Source organism: Stylophora pistillata, chromosome 12 (genome assembly GCF_964205215.1).
Source record: "Stylophora pistillata chromosome 12, jaStyPist1.2, whole genome shotgun sequence".
NCBI classification, from domain to species: domain Eukaryota; kingdom Metazoa; phylum Cnidaria; class Anthozoa; order Scleractinia; family Pocilloporidae; genus Stylophora; species Stylophora pistillata.
Genome location: NC_142530.1, coordinates 16150001 through 16168866, shown reverse-complemented (window position 1 = coordinate 16168866; position 18866 = coordinate 16150001). Strand labels below are relative to the sequence as shown.

The window sequence follows — 18866 nt, the reverse complement described above, 5'->3', positions numbered from 1 at the left end:
CTGTCCTATTATTACATTATTCTGTAATTAAAAAAATGCCACGGCAATTGACACACAATTAATTAACATCAGCGCTCATACGATAGGTTAAGAGCGCATAAGTTATTACTACACGCCATTACACTTCAGATACAGTATCTTTAAAGCTACTATGATCTACCTTTAAAAGGGAGCTCTTATTGCTCCATTGACAATCACACTATTGAGTTTTACCAGGATAAGAAAATCGCTCAGTCGTGCAATCATTTCAACCCGAAATTGCTACATTTTACGATTAGCATAAAGTGACACGTGTGTATAAAATAGCCCAGAACTGTCCCGTGCTTAAAGCAGACCATGCAGCAACATTTCAGTAAGGTACATATTTTAGCTTTTGTAAATGCAACGCATTTGAAAGGGCTGAGAGCTACGTTTCGTGCTACTATTCTGGAAAGGAGTATATTAGCAAGCTAGGTTAAGCGAACTTAGTTCGTAGCATCCCTAATTTAATCTTCTCGTAAGCATAGGCGACATTCAGAAAAGTAGCCTCGTCGAACTATTGATGGAATTTTCTGGTGAATTATCGCCCAGATACAGCTTCTCCCTAAATCTCTGAAGTCTTCGAAATGAGACATGGTCAATCAATAATGTAACAACTGTTAGATGCTTTTTCTAAGATTCAGTGAATACTTCTTTATTTCTTGCTTGATTTCCTTATTACAACTTTCTGCTATGGGGACTAACTCAACTCTGTGATTGAAAATGTTGTGCACCAACTTATAAAGGTGTCACTTGTTAGGCTATCAGTCTTCGTGCATCGTCATCGTTTCCACCTTCACTAGCGAATCGCGTTAAGTTGCGTGCAACAGTTCCCACATACTAAGTATGTGCCTTCGAGATACTTACGCTCTACAAAATCATTTTAAACCTTAAATTTCTTACATTTTCATTTTATATCTGAAAAAACAAAAACAAGATCGGCAATGTAAAAATTATAATAACTTATTGACAGAATTAGAATCATACTTGGAAAGGTATCTTAAGAGAAAATAGCCTTAGAAGACTGTTAAATAACAACAGAATAAACAGAAAATTCGGAGAAGAAAGGGCGTACACAAGTACCGCCCCCAGAAAAGCTGGGTGTTATTCAAACGAATCAATTGATTATAAATTAATGCGGAAGATGAAAACTATAAGTTGTTTTCCCATAATGTCACTTTAAAGAAAAAGGTATCAAATCAAAATTTAAGAAATATTTTCATGATCGTGAGTTTGACTAACTTTTTCCAGACCAAATGACTCTCTTATTCATCAAGATGATTATCTTAATTAAAATATATCTTACCGCAGGATAATTAAAAATACCTCATGCCACTTTTGTTTTTTAACACAACATAGAGGTTGTCAAAACTGTACCCCAAATAAGAACTGAAATCTGCACTTGCGCAAATGAAAAGTTCTGACCGAAGTAAATTGCAAAACTTAGAGATCTTATGAAGATCCCGCCCAGAAGTTCACTCTTTTTGCTGCTTGGAAAGATATGCAGTCATTCCTCCATTTTTAACGGCTTTGACTCTGTTTCTTTAGATTTTCCGTCTTCCTTGCGCCTTATTGCAAACCACTAAGCTTGACACGCTTCAACTCAGACACTATAAATATGTAAATTATATCGTTAAATGTGAAAAATTTGAGCTGAAACTCAAGGTAATGAATACCTCGAGCAATGGATCTTAATTATAATTTTAAGGCACGGAAACTACATTATTCTACGAACCATAATCAGGTCTGCTGCTGTATTTTGGCATGTTTAAAGAGCGTGTGGAAATCATTTGATAACCCGTCGCTTGCATGCATATCCCTGAACCTCATATCATCAGATGGGTTTGCCATGTTATTTGGCAGCTTTATTTCAAATTCCTTGGAATCGGTGAATAGAGAACGTTTCTTAAAACCCACTGATAAAGAGCGTTTCAGTTTTAAAACTTATTCAAAAACAGCTAACGTTTTAATTCATTTCTGTTTTAGCACGGATCGAGTCAATCCATATCAAGGTCGTCACCAAACTCTGACCGGTGGAAGAGTCCACTGATAGTGTTATATTCGAATCAAAATGGCAATGAACGTATTATCTGATATTTCAAGTATAGGCTCTAAAGTCTTAAAGCCAAGTTTGCATCTCATGGACTATCTAACATGTTAACACTTTCTTTCGAGTCTGATATTGATTAAATTTACATGTGTGAAGATCGTCGAAGTCTAAATTTTAGATTTTAAGGCAAAGTCTTTGTTTCATTTCTTATGAAATCAGTTACTCGCATACCTGGTCCCTTGCTTTCAGCCATTTTGATGAGGAAAACTCGATTATGACGCCGATGCAAAGCGAGCGCTTGACAGCGACTGTCTCATCCATCATCCAATGTCACAGGCCTTGGGTCTGTGACCTGCACGTAGCGGTGGCCTGAAGTAACGCAATGCAACGCTTATATATATAAGATTATATTTTTCTTTCACTCACGCTGCGTTAGATTTTGAACCGAATCATTAATACAACTACTACTACTACTACTACTACTACTACTACTACTACTACTACTACTACTACTACTACTACTACTACTACCACTACTACTACTACTACTACTACTACTACTTCTACTACTACTACTACTTACTACTTACTACTTACTACTTACTACTTACTACTTACTACTACTACTACTTACTACTACTACTACTTACTACTTACTACTTACTACTTACTACTACTACTTACTACTTACTACTTACTACTACTACTACTACTAATAATAATAATAAAAATATAATAGTAATAATAGTAATGATAATAATAATGATAACAATAATAGTTATTATTATTATTGTTATCATTATTATTGTTAAACAACAACAAACATATGAAATATATGTGTGAACTGCGGTTATGAGACGTATATGAGAACGATCCTTCGCAGTAAAGCACTATTTGAGCAATAGTGGAAATCAGACCTGAAAAAAATTTCAGGCCTGTACGGGAATCCCGTACAGGCCTGAAATTTTTTTTTCAGGTCTGATTTCCACTATTGCTCAAATAGTGCTTTACTGCGAAGGATCGTTCTCATATACATTATTATTGTTGTTACAATTTACAATATTTTGATACCACTTACAAAAGGTGTTCCGGATATCTGTGTTCCTTCATTTTTCATTTTGTCCTGAATTCTCAACGATTTTAATAAAACAAATGTTGCGTGGCGACTAATCTCTTGCATTTTAGACCGGGCCTCCGTAGGCTTTTGCTTCAATCGGTGCGTCTTTTTGTGGAATTAGGGCTCAAGATATTTCTGGTTGCAAACCCAGGTGAAGGAGAAAGATATTATCGAGTAAATAGGAGAAAGGTAGGACTTACATCTAAGCCCTTAACTTTAATCAAGTCAGTACAATGAAACGTTTGATCGTTTGTATGCAATATTGATCTAACCCTTATCAAAGTTACAGAATCTTTCTGGGAATAGTACTAGTCACCTTGCTCTACTAAAATGTCTATTTTTGCCGCACAATGTCATTTCCCGTTTTCTTAAGTCAAGGTGTATATATATCTTATTAACCGAGCGCGAGGGCCGGGGGAAATATATAATGACATAATATGTTACTATCACGGTCTGTTTATTGCGAGATTTTGAGCCACTATCCCGGTCGTACAATAAACATAACAGACTGAACGAAATTAAGCCGTTAGTTAACGGCCTAAAATCGTACAATAAACATAACAGACTGAATGAAATTAAGCCGTTAGTTAACGGCCTAAAATCGTACATTAAACATAACAGACTGAACGAAATTAAGCCGTTAGTTAACGGCCTAAAATAGTACAATAAACATAACAGACTGAACGAAATTAAGCCGTTAGTTAGCGGCCTAAAATCGTACAAAAAACATGACAGACTGAACGAAATTAAGCCGTTAGTTAACGGCTAAAATCGTACTTTAAATATAACAGACTGTAGCAAATTAAGTCGTTAGTTAACGGCCTAAAATCGTACAATAAACATAACAGACTGAACGAAATTAAGCCATTAGTTAACGGCCTAAAATCGTACAATAAACATAACAGACTGAACGAAATTAAGCCGTTAGGTAACGGCCTAAAATGGTACAATAAACATAACAGACTGAACGAAATTAAGCCGTTAGGTAACGGCCTAAAATGGTACAATAAACATAACAGACTGAACGAAATTAAGCCGTTAGTTAACGGCCTAAAATCGTACAATAAACAAAACAGACTGAACGAAATTAAGCCGTTAGTTAACGGCCTAAAATCGTACAATAAAAATAACAGACTGAACGAAATTAAGCCGTTAGTTAACGGCCTAAAATCGTACAATATAAATAACAGACTGAACGAAATTAAGCCGTTAGTTAGCGGCCTAAAATCGTACAATAAACATCACAGACTGAATGAAATTAAGCCGTTAGTTAACGGCCTAAAATTGTACAATAAACATAACTAACTGGACGAAATTAAGCCGTTAGTTAACGGCCTAAAATCGTACAATAAATATAACAGACTGGACGAAATTAAGCCGTTACTTGACGGCCTAAAATCGTACAAACAGCATTACAGACTGAACGCAATTACGCCGTTAGTTAACGGCCTAAAATTGTAAAATAAAACAGACTGAACGAAATTAAGCCGTTTGTTCACGGCCTAACAGCGTACTATAAACATAACAGACTGAACGACGTTACGTAAGTAATAAAAGAAGAAATGACCTAAAACCACCGACAACACCCATCTAGGACCACCGTTTGACCCACTTCAGAAATCAATTTCAAGTGTAAAATAGCGCACGCTGAAGCTTTATTAGGGCGATTTTCTTGGATATTTATTTACGGAAATGTGTGACAGCAGTTTCTCAAATCATTAATAATTCATCAAGTTACAAACCAATCACGTTACGCCAATTTGGCCACATCTGTGCGTTTAGAATCCCCGATGAAACAATGGACAGAGGGTTTTCCACTGTACTTTGATGAAATATCAGACCCTAGGGCTTGCTAAAATGTCATACCCGGTGACGTTCCTCAGGGACTTGTGACACTGCTAAAATATTTGACAACAAAGGCCAATAATTACTGAAAAACAACAATTCCGCTTACGCTGCCAAAATCTTGGCTAATGATGCACGATTGAGAAGCAATTTCAAAAAATCGTAGTGTGCTTCGTGTTTCATCGGGGTTTTCCCTTGTTTGGAAACCCCGATGAAACACACGCACTCGTTTTTGCAATATTACATGCAAGCGGAGCGGAATTGGCGCGTTGTCCCTTTGCAATTTTCTTCAATTGAGTGATGACATTTCATAGTCGTCTAACGGTTTTTTTTTCGTTCCATTAATCTCACAAACTTGAGTCAATATTCGCCAGCGTCTGCGTTTTTTTGGCTCTCAGGTCAAAAAGACACCAAGTAAGACCCCCATTAGTTGAAAATTTGATGAGGTTGGGTTAGGAGGGGGGCATTGGGGCCTCTGGGAAACCTCAAAACCGGAGGAAAAAACCTCCAAAACCGGAAAACCGACGGAAAAAGCAGCAAAAACGAAAACCCATGCAAACCTGACAAAAGCGCTACATTTTCACCATTAAAAGGGGTCAAAAAGGAAAAACCGACAACCGCATCAGAGTTTTCGTGAAAACCGAATGCAAAAACACGTAAAATCCGCAAACCGCTCTGAACATCAAAACCGAACAACCCAACCTTTTTGGCCCAAAAACCTAAAAAACGATCCAACAAACAGTGAAAACCGCAAAACCGAAAATCCCAAAGCCCCCCTTCCTTAAGCTAATATCTTACCCTTTGCTAACAAATCGAAATCAGAGCCACCATTTTACATCATGATTGCTTCAAATTGGGCTGCTTAGTGAGCTTATAACAAAGCCAAAAAAAGGAAACAGGGTGAAATGAGATGCTATTATTCAGAGAAACAAAATTGAATTGCATCAAAACAGGAAACCGCGAAAAAAACAGTGACAGTTGAAACAATGTGATAAACAGAACTTGAATATCTCGCAGGACGCATGAAGCTTATTTTTTCCCTAAAAATTACCTCAGGTCATTGACGTTACCATTTTACATGTACAACACACTCATCAAACAAGTAGGAGCAACAACTGCTTTTTATTGTGCAGTTCACTGGCTTTTATACAATCAATTAAGGTGCCGATTGTCGGTAGTTGTAGATGGTTTTTTAGGTGGTTTTCGTTGGTTTTAGGTCATTCCTTCTTTTAGTACTTCCCACGTGTTAACCCGTTAGTTAACGGCTTAAAATATCCCCAAACATATAACAGAATGAAGGAAATTAAACTTTTACGTTCATGGACAAATTGCAAAAATTTGATCTGCAGGCGACAAAAAAGAATATTGTAAACTACGTGTAGCCTGGAGTCTTCTGTAACTTTCGGTGTTATTACTAGAATACGACCCCAAGTCCTAAAACCAGGAATGCTGGAAAATGACCCCGACATCCTAGAACCTGGAATGCCGCCTTGATTGCCAGAGGGTGGTACATTCCAGCGCCCAACCTGAGCATAGAGTAGCGGCTTTTAGTTTCGTGTAGATTAAACTACAGTTAGGGGCCGATCGTGTAACTTTTGAGGGGGTGGGTGACTTGTGGTAATCAACAAATTTTTTTTCTAGCAATCTGCTGGGCAGGATCTTTTTATCGGTATTTTTTTTGTTACATTTCTTCTGTTACATTTGGGCTGCATGCAATTTTTTTTTCTTCCAACAAGCGCTTGCAGGAAATTGTTTTTCAAATTCCCTCCCCCCCCCCCCCCCCCGCTCCAAAGAGTTAAATGGTCGGCCCCTTACCAGGATTCATCATAATATGTGAAACATTGTAAAATCCGCGAGTTTCGCAACCAAAGACGGCTTCATTTCATTCAATCTGTCATATTTATTGTACGATTTTAGGGCGTTAAGTAACGGCTTGTACGATTTTAGGCCATTAACTAACGGCTTAATTTCGTTCAGTCTGTTATTTTTATTGTACGACTTTAGGCCGTTAACTAACGGCTTAATTTCATTCAGTCTGTTATATTTATTGTACGATTTTAGGCCGTTAACTAACGGCTTAATTTCATTCAGTCTGTGATGTTTATTGTACGATTTCAAGCCGTTAACTGACGGCTTAATTTCGTTCAGTCTGTTATTTTTATTGTACGATTTTAGGCCGTTAACTAACGGCTTAATTTCATTCAGTCTGTTATATTTATTGTACGATTTTAGGCCGTTAACTAACGGCTTAATTTCGTTCAGTCTGTCATGTTTATTGTACGATTTTAAGCCGTTACCTGACGGCTTAATTTCGTTTAGTCTGTTATTTTTATTGTACGATTTTAGGCCGTTAACTAACGGCTTAATTTCGTTCAGTCTGTAATGTTTATTGTACGATTTTGGGCCGTTAACTAACGGCTTAATTTCCTCCAGTCTGTTGTGTTTATTGGGAGATTTTAAGCCGTTAGTTAAATAAAATCGTACAATATATAGACTGAGTTAGTGGCCTAAACTCTCATTATACAGACCGAGATAGTCGCTCAATAAGCCGTTATCTGATCGCCCCGAGGGCCGTACTGGGAGAATATCGGCCCGAGGTCTTGAGAGTACGGACCGAGCGCAGCGAGGTCCGTACAAAAAAGAGCGAGGGCCGATATTCTTCCAGTACGGTCCCGAGAAAGCTTGGTTAATAAGAGACTTATTATTCGACTGAAGTTCAAGGGGATACAAGTGCGGTATCATTCGGGACCATTCGGGACAGTGCCCGGTCCAATATCGAGAGAATATTGACCGGCAATAGGGCATTTAGATTGATTGATTTTAGTTATTGGCCCTCTGACTGCCCGAGTCGTGTAATAAAATGTCTGTATGCGAAACTTGACCTTCATGTTTGAAACAGAGGTCATAGAGAAATGATAGGTTGGAAAAGAAAGAATGCTAGAATTCGGAATCGGAAAACTCGCAATTCCCGGAATGACCGAAAAATGATAAACGTTTATTCATAAAACACAGTTTTAGTAGTTTTCGTAGTTCTAGAGATACTTTTGAAAGAAGCGTGGCTCTTAAAATTTACTGGTGCGTGGAGATTTATACTCTTGATGAAGACGATAAACACGAAATGGTCCAAAGATTCTTTGCAAATAATGATAGACACGTCCGATCCGAGACAGTAAACAACAAGCAGTGTTGGCGTGACAGTCTCACAGTTTATTCATTGACAGGTAATGTTAAAGCGAGACCCGCCCACCGTAATAAAAAAAATACAATCATAAAGCCCTGCCGAAGGTAGCAAGGTTACAACAGATGGAAATAAGGAAAGCTACAATACAAGAAATTATTAAACGGGAGAAACGGAAGGGAACTGAAAAATCGAGCGAGCTGGTGATGCCCGTGAGGCGAGAACCGAACCGAGACTGATGAGTTGCAAGGCTGCAGGTTAAAACATATTGAGCAGTGAACGGAACTGCGTTACTAGACTGTCAATTATACCGAGATAAATCGAGTCGTTTTATCTTGCACAAACTAGTTAGAATAGAATCTCCTTCAAAGAAGGAATAATGCGATCACACTTTGGGTTCACTCGCCAAGTACTTAACGCATTTACATCCACTTTTCCACCTAGAACCCATAGCGCTCGAGGTCTTCAATGATTAACCACGCTTCTGGCTTATTTACCTTGAAGCAATGCAATCTTCGGCATCAGTTTGTATAGTGTAGACTGTGAGCTATATGTAGTTCTACTACGTGCATCCCCGTGAACAGTGCCATAGGTAGTTATTTTTTGTTACGTCACATGGTCCCCTGCATTTTATCGAGAAATTTTTGCATTTTTTTTTGTTTGTTTTATTTGTAGAGAGCTGATTTTCCTCTTTTTCCTTTTTACTTTTATTTTTACTTTATTTTTAATTTTTTAATCAATTGACTATTTATTTGTAAAATTTTGTTCTGTTTAATTATTAATTAATTCATTATGTTTTTGAATTTACAATTCTACAGTCATTCCGGGAGTTCCGGGTATTCCGGGTATTCCGGGTATCCCGGTATTCCAAGTATTCCGGTTCTGAATTCCGGCATTCGATATTTTCCAATCTATCAAAAGAAATGACATAGTGTTAATGAGGGTTTTAATGTGACATGGTGCGTGTCGGATGTAATGTTTGCAATTTCACATCGTCTCGTGGTTTCTGTGCCAGCAAGCCACTGAATTCTTTCTTGTTCGTGCTTTACAACCGACAACGGGATTTGAAGAAGTCCTCTTGGCAAGCGCGTTGATCAAAAGTACCTAATCCATCCAAAGCAGGACGGCGTGGTGAAAAATAATATTTAACTGGCGGAACAATTAATGGCTCTGTGCGTACGTTTTAAAACTTCTTGCATTTCCTAATTGTATTCTGCTAAACAGCAATGTGAAATCGGGGAATATTGAGCAATAGGAACCTCAACTAAAAATTAAATAAGTTCCTGAGATAAAACTCAATTGCATCTTTGATTCTATGGCGTCACACACGAATCATTTTGCGCATGCATCTCAAATTATTTTACGTTATGCCCGCTACTACTGTTGTTTGTGTGGTTGAGGTTGTTTTTGCATCTGATTGGTTTGTTTGTTTTTGTTTTGTTTTGTTTCGTTTTGATTTTTTTGTTAACGAGCTTAATTAAAATTGTGCGCACGGGGAAAAGGGAAGATAGGGTTTACTCACTGGTAGGGTTGTCTGCATCATGCTAGCTCGATGTTCCACAAATTATGCTAATATTTTAAGTTCAGTTAGCGTTATGATAATTTACATAAGAACTCTTGTAGGTACTGGGGTCCTTTTTTTCTTTTTTTCTAATTTGTATCCAGGCCTGGTCTTGAAATGTGGTAGTACTAGTTTGAAACCAAACTTATGCGTCGTCATAAAAAATGTCTAAATTGGTTTTAAAAACGGGCTTGATTCTCATTTGAAAATGCTATATTTCTGACAAAGTTTTTCTAAAACACAGGGTCAAAAAAATATTTATTTAATTTTTTTCTTATTTTCTGTTTGCTTATTTATAGTGTTTTTTGTACTTTTATTGCAGCACAATGCTTGATTCTTTTGCCTTTGCCTCATTATTATTCTCAAGCAATGCCGGATAAGATTATCTTCTAAGCCATATGCTCACGAAAACAAAGTCTTTGGCTTTCGACACCTCCACATTTAAACATTAACAGACGTACATTCGGCCAGTTCAAATTCCCCACCCCACCCAGACAAGGTTCAAATTCCCCACCCCAAGGACACTGTTCGAATTATTTCCACTCACAATCTGAGGACTGTATAACGTTCTTTATTTCCTTCTGTTCGCTCACAATCTTAACACACGTTCGCTTACAATCGTTGTTCGCTCTTTTTCTTTCACACTGTCGCTCTAACATTTCCCGATATCTACGATCGTATTACAAGATTTCAAGGTTTCGACAATTACACTGTTGACAGCTTGTTACATAATCGCTTCGTTCTGGTTACATAATTTCTAAATCATGCACGTGTCTAAGAAGTTGTCACCAGATCCCTTCGCGTGTCGTGCGTCGCGCGTGGAACTATAGTTTTCCGACAGACACAGACGAGAGTCAAATGCCGGCCTGTGTGCCTCTATAGCTCTAAGGGCCTCTAAGTTACAAACTGTTCACAAACTTTTACTGTGATATTTGTGAGCCACCGTACTTACAACAAGCAGTAATCCATAAGAGTAATTACTCTTTTTCCCAGGTCGCCGAGCGGTCGCGCAATGTTTAAGGAGCCCGCTATTCGCGTACCGAGTTTGGAGCGTCTTAGAGAAATAGCCCGAGACACGGGATTGGATGTTCCTGAAACTGATCTTCAATCATACCAGAGTAAGTAATGAGCGTATCACTTAAGCTTAGGAGATAGTGTGAACGCGGAAATTTGCTCACAGGAAGATCGGTTGATCCAACGTCAAAACAGAAAATTCTTTCACGTGCTTTCCCCTTCCCCTGCTTCTCGCCCTCCAAGCCGGGAGCCTTGTTCGCAGGCTAAATTTGCATGGGAATGTAAAATTATTATAATATGAAAGGATGAGCACTAGGACTCGCTTTGAAAGAGAGTTTTGAAAGGTAGTTGGGAAATGAGCCATTATGCTGTTTCTTGTATCCTTTTCAACTAGTTTTAAATACCACCTAAAGCAATTTTGAGTAATTTCCTCCCCCTCTTTACGGAGGATTTGGGAGGGGAAGAATTTTGATAATAAAAAATCTAGTTTCTCTCTGACTCATGCAGTTGTTGATATCTTCTAGAAGCCATCTCTACTATTCTGGCTGATACCTACCAACGGTTGTACGAGTTACCAGACCCCAAACTGCCAGTGAAATATCCTCGAACACCAGGTTACAGACCATCACCAGAAGACAACCCCTACAATGCTTGGTAAGTGAAAAATAGCAGATTTTCTTCCGGACCTTTCTTGTACCTATAGTTTTTATTCATTTATTTGTTCAGTTTTAATTATGATTTTGACCAACAATGCCCGTTAGTATCCATCTATAACTAGTGGAAGTTACAAACCCAATAACCTGTATACTCCGGCTGAAGACTGTCATCGTCATAAATTTATGTAGAAAAATATTGAATTTCAGAAGGGTCTGGATCCTCTGTGGTTATATTCTCCCCAAGTTATCTTCCAGTTGCAGTTGCAGGAGGGCTGCAAGTGGTATATAGCTAGTATCCTGTCTGTTTGCATCACTACCTTGCATATCATCCAGGGCCCGGCTTATTTATTAGGCATAAAAAAACTTGGAAAATCACTGGATGGCGTCGATTCATAGCGTCGATTCATAGCAAAAACCGCCCCACCTCACCCCCTCTCCCCTCTTCTCCCCTCTCTCTCCCCTCCCCCCTTCCCCCATAAGTCCAATGTTACCCATTTATATTTCTTCTTATGGATGGAAAGAAGCCTTGTGAGAGTAAAGAAAACAGGAAATAAGACAAGGAAGTCAAACTCCAACCTTTGCATGCAAGGTAAGACGTACTAGTCATAGGCCAACCGCCTTTTCCGAAGAATGGGTAAAAAAATTCCGCAATATCTTACCTTAACCCTTGCAGGTTCTGGCGCTGTGACATCAAAGGAGCACCCAGAGGCAAGCTTCATGGTAAAACAGTAGCCATCAAGGACAACACGTGTATCGCAGGACTCCCCCTGATGAACGGTTCCCAAGTGCTGGAAGGCTTTATCTCGGATACCGATGCAACAGTAGTGACCCGAATATTGGACGCCGGTGGACACATTATCGGCAAGGCTGCATGCGAGAATTTATGTTATGACGCTGGAAGTTTTACGTCAGTAACAGGCCCAGTGCTGAATCCATACAACTCCGAGCGAATGGCGAACGGTTCCTCATCTGGTTCGGCAGCCCTGGTTAGGTTCTAATTTACAATCTGAAACTCGTTGATGAGAGAAATCGGTGGATGTAGGTTCCGTCGTTCCTTTGTACAGTCGTAGCCCCCTTTGCGAAGATATCCCTCGCGCAACTTCCTCAATTAGCGACTCCTTGCATTTAAACTGAGCCTTAATTAGATCAACTTTTGAGGGTAACGCAACCATACTCCACTTTTGATAGAAGCCTACTCTAAGGTTTTAAAGGTATGGAGTGTGCCCTAAGTAAGTAACTTGAACGAGGGATATTTCAGTCAAGTTTTTAAGCGATTGCAACATTGCGATCGTTGTTTGAAGGTTTTGATACTCGAGCCATGGAAAACTTCAAGCTTTAAAACTTATGTTAACATACATGAAAAACCTTCCTAAACGGAACTTCAGTTGGGAGCGACGGAACCTGGGGCAACCCATGGAGAGGGGCGACGTCACCTGTTGAGGCTCCATACTCTTAGAGTTCATATTTGTTTTTTGGTTTTTGAAACGAGTCAGAAATTTTGTACTGCATATTCAAAGTCGAGACTCATTGGTAAAGTTTACAGAAAAAATTAACGAATAAAAGAATAACCAACAAAATTGTCTATCTTAGTTGTACTTTTTATGACAGGTCGCTAGTGGTCACGTGGATATGGCTTTGGGAGGAGATCAAGGGGGTTCCATAAGGATGCCTGCCGCTGCATGTGGAATAGTGGGTCTAAAACCTACATACGGTTTAGTTCCATACACTGGGATAATGCAGACGGAATTTACACTGGATCACGTGGGACCAATGGCTAGGACAGTTTATGACACAGCTTTGATGTTGGAGGTAGAAATTAACGTAATTTCATTGCAAAGAAATTATGAGAGGGAATATATTTTCATGTCGAGGGTGCGGTGATTTACTTGCATCCCCCATACTTTTCTTTTGATGGAGCCAGGAGGAAATCTTAGAAAGAAACAACAGTCTAGTTAGCTTCACCCCACAACAGTTAAAGTACGTTCACACTGCGAGAGCGCGTTTTGAAAGCGTATAGACTTTTCCTTTTTGTTTACATAAACGCACTAAGGAATAAGTGAGTTTTCAAAAGGGATATCTTAATTCTATTTCTTTGGTCCATTTGCTTACGGTGAGGTGATTGCTGGGCTTGACGGAGACCTTGATCCCAGGCAGCCGCGAGATTTGTACATCGATGAACCTTACACATCGAAGGTAAGTGAACAAGTGACACTGATTTACAAGTTTCGTGGCAAGGAATTCAGTTTCTCTACAATACTTCATAAGTAAGATATTGACGTTGTCTTTAACAAATCAACGATCACAAGAAAGTATCCTCTCTTGATGATCAGCGATGCTTTTCTTATACCATTGGTCTTTTTTATGCAGATATCAGGTGAAATTTCGCATCTTAAGCTTGCAATATTAAAAGAAGGGTTTGGACTTCCTAGCTCCGAGCCAGACGTAGACAGGCTTGTGAGAAAAGCCGCTGACCATCTCAGAAGTGAATCAAGCGCAGTAGTAGAGGATGTCTCCGTGGCCATGCACCACGATGGTAGATGTGTAATTTGTTAAAACGTTAATGAAGTGGCGAGACTGGAGAGTCACAGATTAGCCAGTCAGTTAATTAACTATTTATTGGTCATAACTTGGATATATGAACAAAGTTGAAGTGGTAAATTGGCCACCGTAACGATTACAAAAGCTCACGTTTCGAGCGTTAGCCCTTCGTCGGAACGAATAGAGGAATTGTGGGTTGTGTGTGCTTTTAAAGGCAGAGAATGGAGCTACGTTATTGGTGGGAACATGGCAACGAGAAAAACAAGAATAAATTAGTGGAATGAAAAGCGTTCGTTGATCCCTGTGGGATTTAGACTGCCGGTTTGAAAGATGAGCTTTTGTTCAAGATTTTTACGGCTTTCCGTGCTACCTAAGTGTAAGGAAAGACCGCAGATTGCCATATGTTGCTTAGAATGATTAGGTAAATTAAAATGTCTAGCGACTGGTTTCGATGTGTCCTTGTCATTCCTTTCCTTATTGGTCAGTCTGCCTTTCTGGTCTGTTTAGCCGTTCTTTAATTTCCGTCATCAACCAGTTAAAGAGTAATCCAACAGTTCCTCCATCCGTCTCATTTATTCTCGTTCCTTCATTCCTAATTACGTATTCATTTTTCCTTTCGTTCATTCTCAATTCTGTACCCAGGAGCCAGGATACTTCAAGGTATATGCGCAGAAGGGGTGACACGAACGATATTCGAGGCAGGTATGTTGTGATTTCACTAAATTCTTCAACTGACCCACGCCGTCAGAGTTTAAAACACGTAACTACTGCACCACTAAGTATGTCTAATTATCATATTGCAAGATCTAAGCGTTCTGATTGGTTCCTTCTTGGTCGGGATTTGGCTAAACACACAGTTTCCACGGAAACAATCATAAACCGTTCAATTTTGATCGCGAAAGCCGCGAAATCCAAAATAAATGAGTTTGGTTCTAATAATACCATAATAAACTACTTCCTAAATCTTGGCCCGCAGTTGTCCTGCTACGAACACGGGCAAATACATTCCCCGGTTTTCCTGGCAGAAAGGCAGTTCCATTTTTACTAATTCCCCTCTGTCCTAACAATGAATGTGGACCATAATCGTCCTATGCCGCAGAAACCAGAATTATCTATAGCGGTCATGGACCCAAATAGTTATAACTATTTGGAACACCAATAATATAAATATCTCTGGTGTTCATGCGATCGCGTTGTTCAGAGCGCCTCCTGATGCAGCATCGATATCGTTACACTAAAACCAAATGAATGAAATAAGCCAATCAAAACAAAGGGAAATGTCACAAAGAGCCACTGAGAACTCAAGTCAAACCATATAAACTTTCTTAGCTTTTTTTGAGTCACGTGAACAACCGGAGTGACCCAGTCTACTTGAATTGATTGAGAGGGTGATGCAAGGTCTTTAGACCAATCACAGGGCGCTGTGAAGCAAAACCAGTGGTATCCTGTATTTTTTTTTCTTTTTTTCAATAAAAAAAGTTAAGGTAAAAGTCTTTTTACGAGCCAAGTGGCCCGTCAGACCGGTGTTTAACTACGGTTTCGGTAGCATGAAGCAATGCTTCCACTCCCCCACCCCCCCTCCCCCTGGATGAGATGCTGTTCCATCGCAGGGTTACCCCGCAGCAAATTCGCCGGTACTCATTTAAACACTTGGGTGGAGAGAGGCACTGTGAGGGTAAAGTGTCTAGCCTAAGTACACAACACAATGTCCCCGGCCAGACTTCGAACCCGGACCACTCAAATGGGAGTCGAGCACCGGCACTAACCATGAGGCCAACACGCCTCACCTTTTTTTCAATACTCCATTGAACATTTCTCTTTTGAAGGATACGCAATGTACGTTTTCATCTTTTAGGGTTGGGAACAGGCTCAAAGATGTATAACGACAGAACACTACAAGAGGCTTTTTCACGGGGTCTGAAGACACGCCCTAACGATTTGCCAATCCCCATCAAGAAGGACATTTTACTCGGACGCTTCCTTCTATCAGAATATCACGGAACTTTTTATAGCAAGTCGCAAAACTTAGGACGAGAGCTTTGTAGAGCGTACGACAAAGTTCTGGAGGATTACGATGTGTTGTTGATGCCCACGATTCCCAAAACTGCTCAGCCTTTCCCACCCGTGAAACCATCAATTGCAGGTATGAAAGCTTATCAATGTAAGAACAAGTAAATTTTGTAAATAAGAAATAAAATGAGATATAAAAATCTAAACAAAGAGATAACACACCGCACCTTACTCCTTTAAAAATTGTAAACATTCCTTAATTTTATTTTTGTATTAACATTTTACTTTCACTTTTTTGAAAACACTTGTGATCTTTGCGATCTGATTGGCTCTCTGACTCAGCAATGCGATTTATTTACGGATTGTAGTACTTTTTTTCTTTAAGTATAGTATTTTCTCGGCTGATGAGAAGCCAACAGTAAAAAAAAAAAAAAAAACAACCAATGAGATTTCAAAGTTACAACTAAGTTAAGACATGTTACCAGGGCAAGAGATAATTGTTCACCATGTGATTCAATGTGATGTATCCCCCCATTCCCCCCCCCCCACTCTCCCCTCCCCTTCCGTGGCAATGTTGGTAGCTAAGCAGTGTCATGTACAAAACTTCGATGAACAACATAGTCCTATTGGCCATGAAGTCGGTAAATGTACTTTTTGTTCAGGGTGTCTCAACGTGGGTGCCTGCTTCAACTGGTTGTAGTTACAGATAACCGATGACATTTTATAAAAATGATTTGTGAGGTAACTTTTGCAACTTTTGTAAACAAAACAGTCCTATTTCTTAGCCAAAACAAATGGATGAATTAAATTTCTTACAATTTCAGTTCTACTGATTTTATAAACCGGCTCATTACTGAATTAATTAAGAAGTGCCCTGACTAAATCCTTTATTTGGGTTAATGAAATTTGCAATCTCAAAATGGTTGTAGGAAAGGGGTATCATAACTTTGTGTCGTGTATAAATTTTGAACTGAGAAAAACTTTTGATCTCAAATCATGCGTATGATTTGGGACTAAATTGCTCCCCATTGAATTCAATTACCATCTTTTATCAAATCCTTTTGAATTACATCACAGTCTATGGGTAACTTGACTCCTTCTCCTACAGATTATTTGAGGAAAGTCTCTAACATTGGCCTCAACACTGCACCTTTCAATGTCACAGGACACCCAGCCCTATCAATCAACGCCGGCTTCAGTAACGGCTTACCAGTGGGTATGATGATTGTTGGAAGAAAGTTTGACGAGGCCTCTGTTTTGAATGTTGCCTACGCTTACGAGAAGATAAGGCACGCCGGAGATTAATACATGCTTAATTAAATGGGTTGCATGGAACAGTTATTTTCTTAGAAGTCAGGTTAAGGATTCACCCCTGTAAAGGCAAACAAACCTCGCGTATTCCATTCTGACTGGCCATTATTGCTTGCTGGAGTAATAAAGAGAAAAGGATAACATAAATATTCATATCGTTCACTCTCGTCCTTACCCAGAGAAAGGGAATTTTAACCTTGCCTGGCTGGGGTTGGGAATTTGAACAGGGACTGTCAAGTCTTTCCATCGGAGTAAACTTCTATTAATATTTTGATATGGATGTGTCTAAACGTAAAAAGCTCAATTTCGCGAGCAGATCGCTTAGACGAAATAGTCTACGACAAAGTCACGGTTATACAAATCCGTGGGTGGAGCATTCAAAGACAATTCTGCCTAGAAGGGGGAAGTGGGGGGGGGGAGAATTTGACCAATCTTCACAAGTTCGAATGCTCGGGAAGGGGGAATTTGGGGTTGTTGGAGGTTTAATTGATCAACGCATTCATTTAGAATAAACTCCAATTTTCTATGGTTGACAGACGATATGTTTTTGACAAATTGGGGCGTTTGTAGCTTTTTAGTTATTCAATAATCTTCCATTGATGAGGTAGATGTGGTTTCAAAAAAAAGGTTAATTACTATAGCATGCTTTGTGGCGTTGTTAGCTATATAGCCATAAAGTGGCTTTCGTTTGTCTGCCGAAAGGGATCCTTGATTGCATTACAAGATAATTTGGTTGTATCATCTGAGTTGATAATGTAAATCTGAGATGAAAAAGAGTTTGGAAACTCTCTAAGGTGACCAAGATACATTAACAACTCGGTTGATAAAACCGAGTTATCTTGAAATATCCCCATCATCGCAACACCACAGTTTCTTCAAAAAGTTATCCTTTTTGTCGCTTTACTTCGGCATGCGATTAGCGCAAAAACTCGTGCCACCCTCATTCACGATAATCACGCGCGTTTTTCCCGGACGCGCGAGTCAGGCAATGTCGGCAATGTCGATGTTTTCGCCTTTAGTTCCCAGCTTCACCGAGAAATATCTGTCTATGTTGTAATCGGCTGTTTGGTATAAATGAATTTTGGTTTTATCACGAAATGCAGTCTGTGTATGTTTATAGTATTACTAGGCTGTGGTGTTAAAATGGACTGTAAGGACGCTGGTAATTACCCCGAAAGATGCTCAAAAGGTAGTTATATACTATACGGTGCTTTACAATATGCCAAAATATCTACGTCCTTCTTCTTGGGTCAGTCATTACCTATTGCCTGTTATCGTTTTGCTTTTGTCGTGGGTATTTGGTTTTGCATGAGGTTTTTGAATTTGTCGTGTGGTGTTCGGTTTTGCCTTAACCCCGTTGGTTTTGCTGTGAAGTGTTTGGTTTTGCCTTAAGCCCTTTGATTGCGCTGTGAGGTATTTGGTTTTGCCGTGAACTTTTTGGTTTTTACGTGAAGCATTTTGTTATGCCGTGAAACATTTATTATTGCCGTGATAGTTGTGGGCAACCTTAGGGACCTAGGTTACCAGTCACAGTCATTCGAATAAAAGCGGCGTTCAAAATTTCTCGC

General features: G+C 39.3%; 1 protein-coding gene across 3 annotated transcripts; it reads left to right on the top strand.

The window, feature by feature from the left end:
* The first annotated feature begins 9143 nt into the window (after positions 1-9143).
* On the top strand, positions 9144-18396 carry LOC111342806 (uncharacterized). Of its 3 annotated transcripts, none has more exons than XM_088741366.1 (10): positions 9144-9380; positions 10763-10887; positions 11308-11437; positions 12113-12425; positions 13048-13248; positions 13555-13632; positions 13807-13972; positions 14620-14679; positions 15833-16120; positions 16650-17051. In XM_088741366.1, exons 1-10 carry the CDS (start codon positions 9373-9375, stop codon positions 16685-16687), a joined length of 1407 nt encoding a protein of 468 aa, XP_088597492.1. In that variant the 5' UTR covers positions 9144-9372; the 3' UTR covers positions 16688-17051. The 3 variants fall into 3 exon arrangements, with proteins under 3 accessions (XP_088597492.1, XP_088597490.1, XP_088597491.1); XM_088741364.1 differs by lacking the exon at positions 16650-17051 and adding an exon at positions 17096-18396 and having other exon boundaries at positions 9145-9380; XM_088741365.1 differs by lacking the exon at positions 16650-17051 and adding an exon at positions 17096-18396 and having other exon boundaries at positions 9145-9384.
* Positions 18397-18866: the final 470 nt, after the last annotated feature.

What these genes read in the sequence shown, in the direction of transcription:
- LOC111342806 (XM_088741364.1), top strand. An exon ending in CATCTGGTTCGGCAGCCCTG is followed by an intron (nt 12,426 to 13,047) that starts GTTAGGTTCTAA and finishes TTTTTATGACAG; the next exon opens with GTCGCTAGTGGTCACGTGGA. An exon ending in ACACAGCTTTGATGTTGGAG is followed by an intron (nt 13,249 to 13,554) that starts GTAGAAATTAAC and finishes GCTTACGGTGAG; the next exon opens with GTGATTGCTGGGCTTGACGG.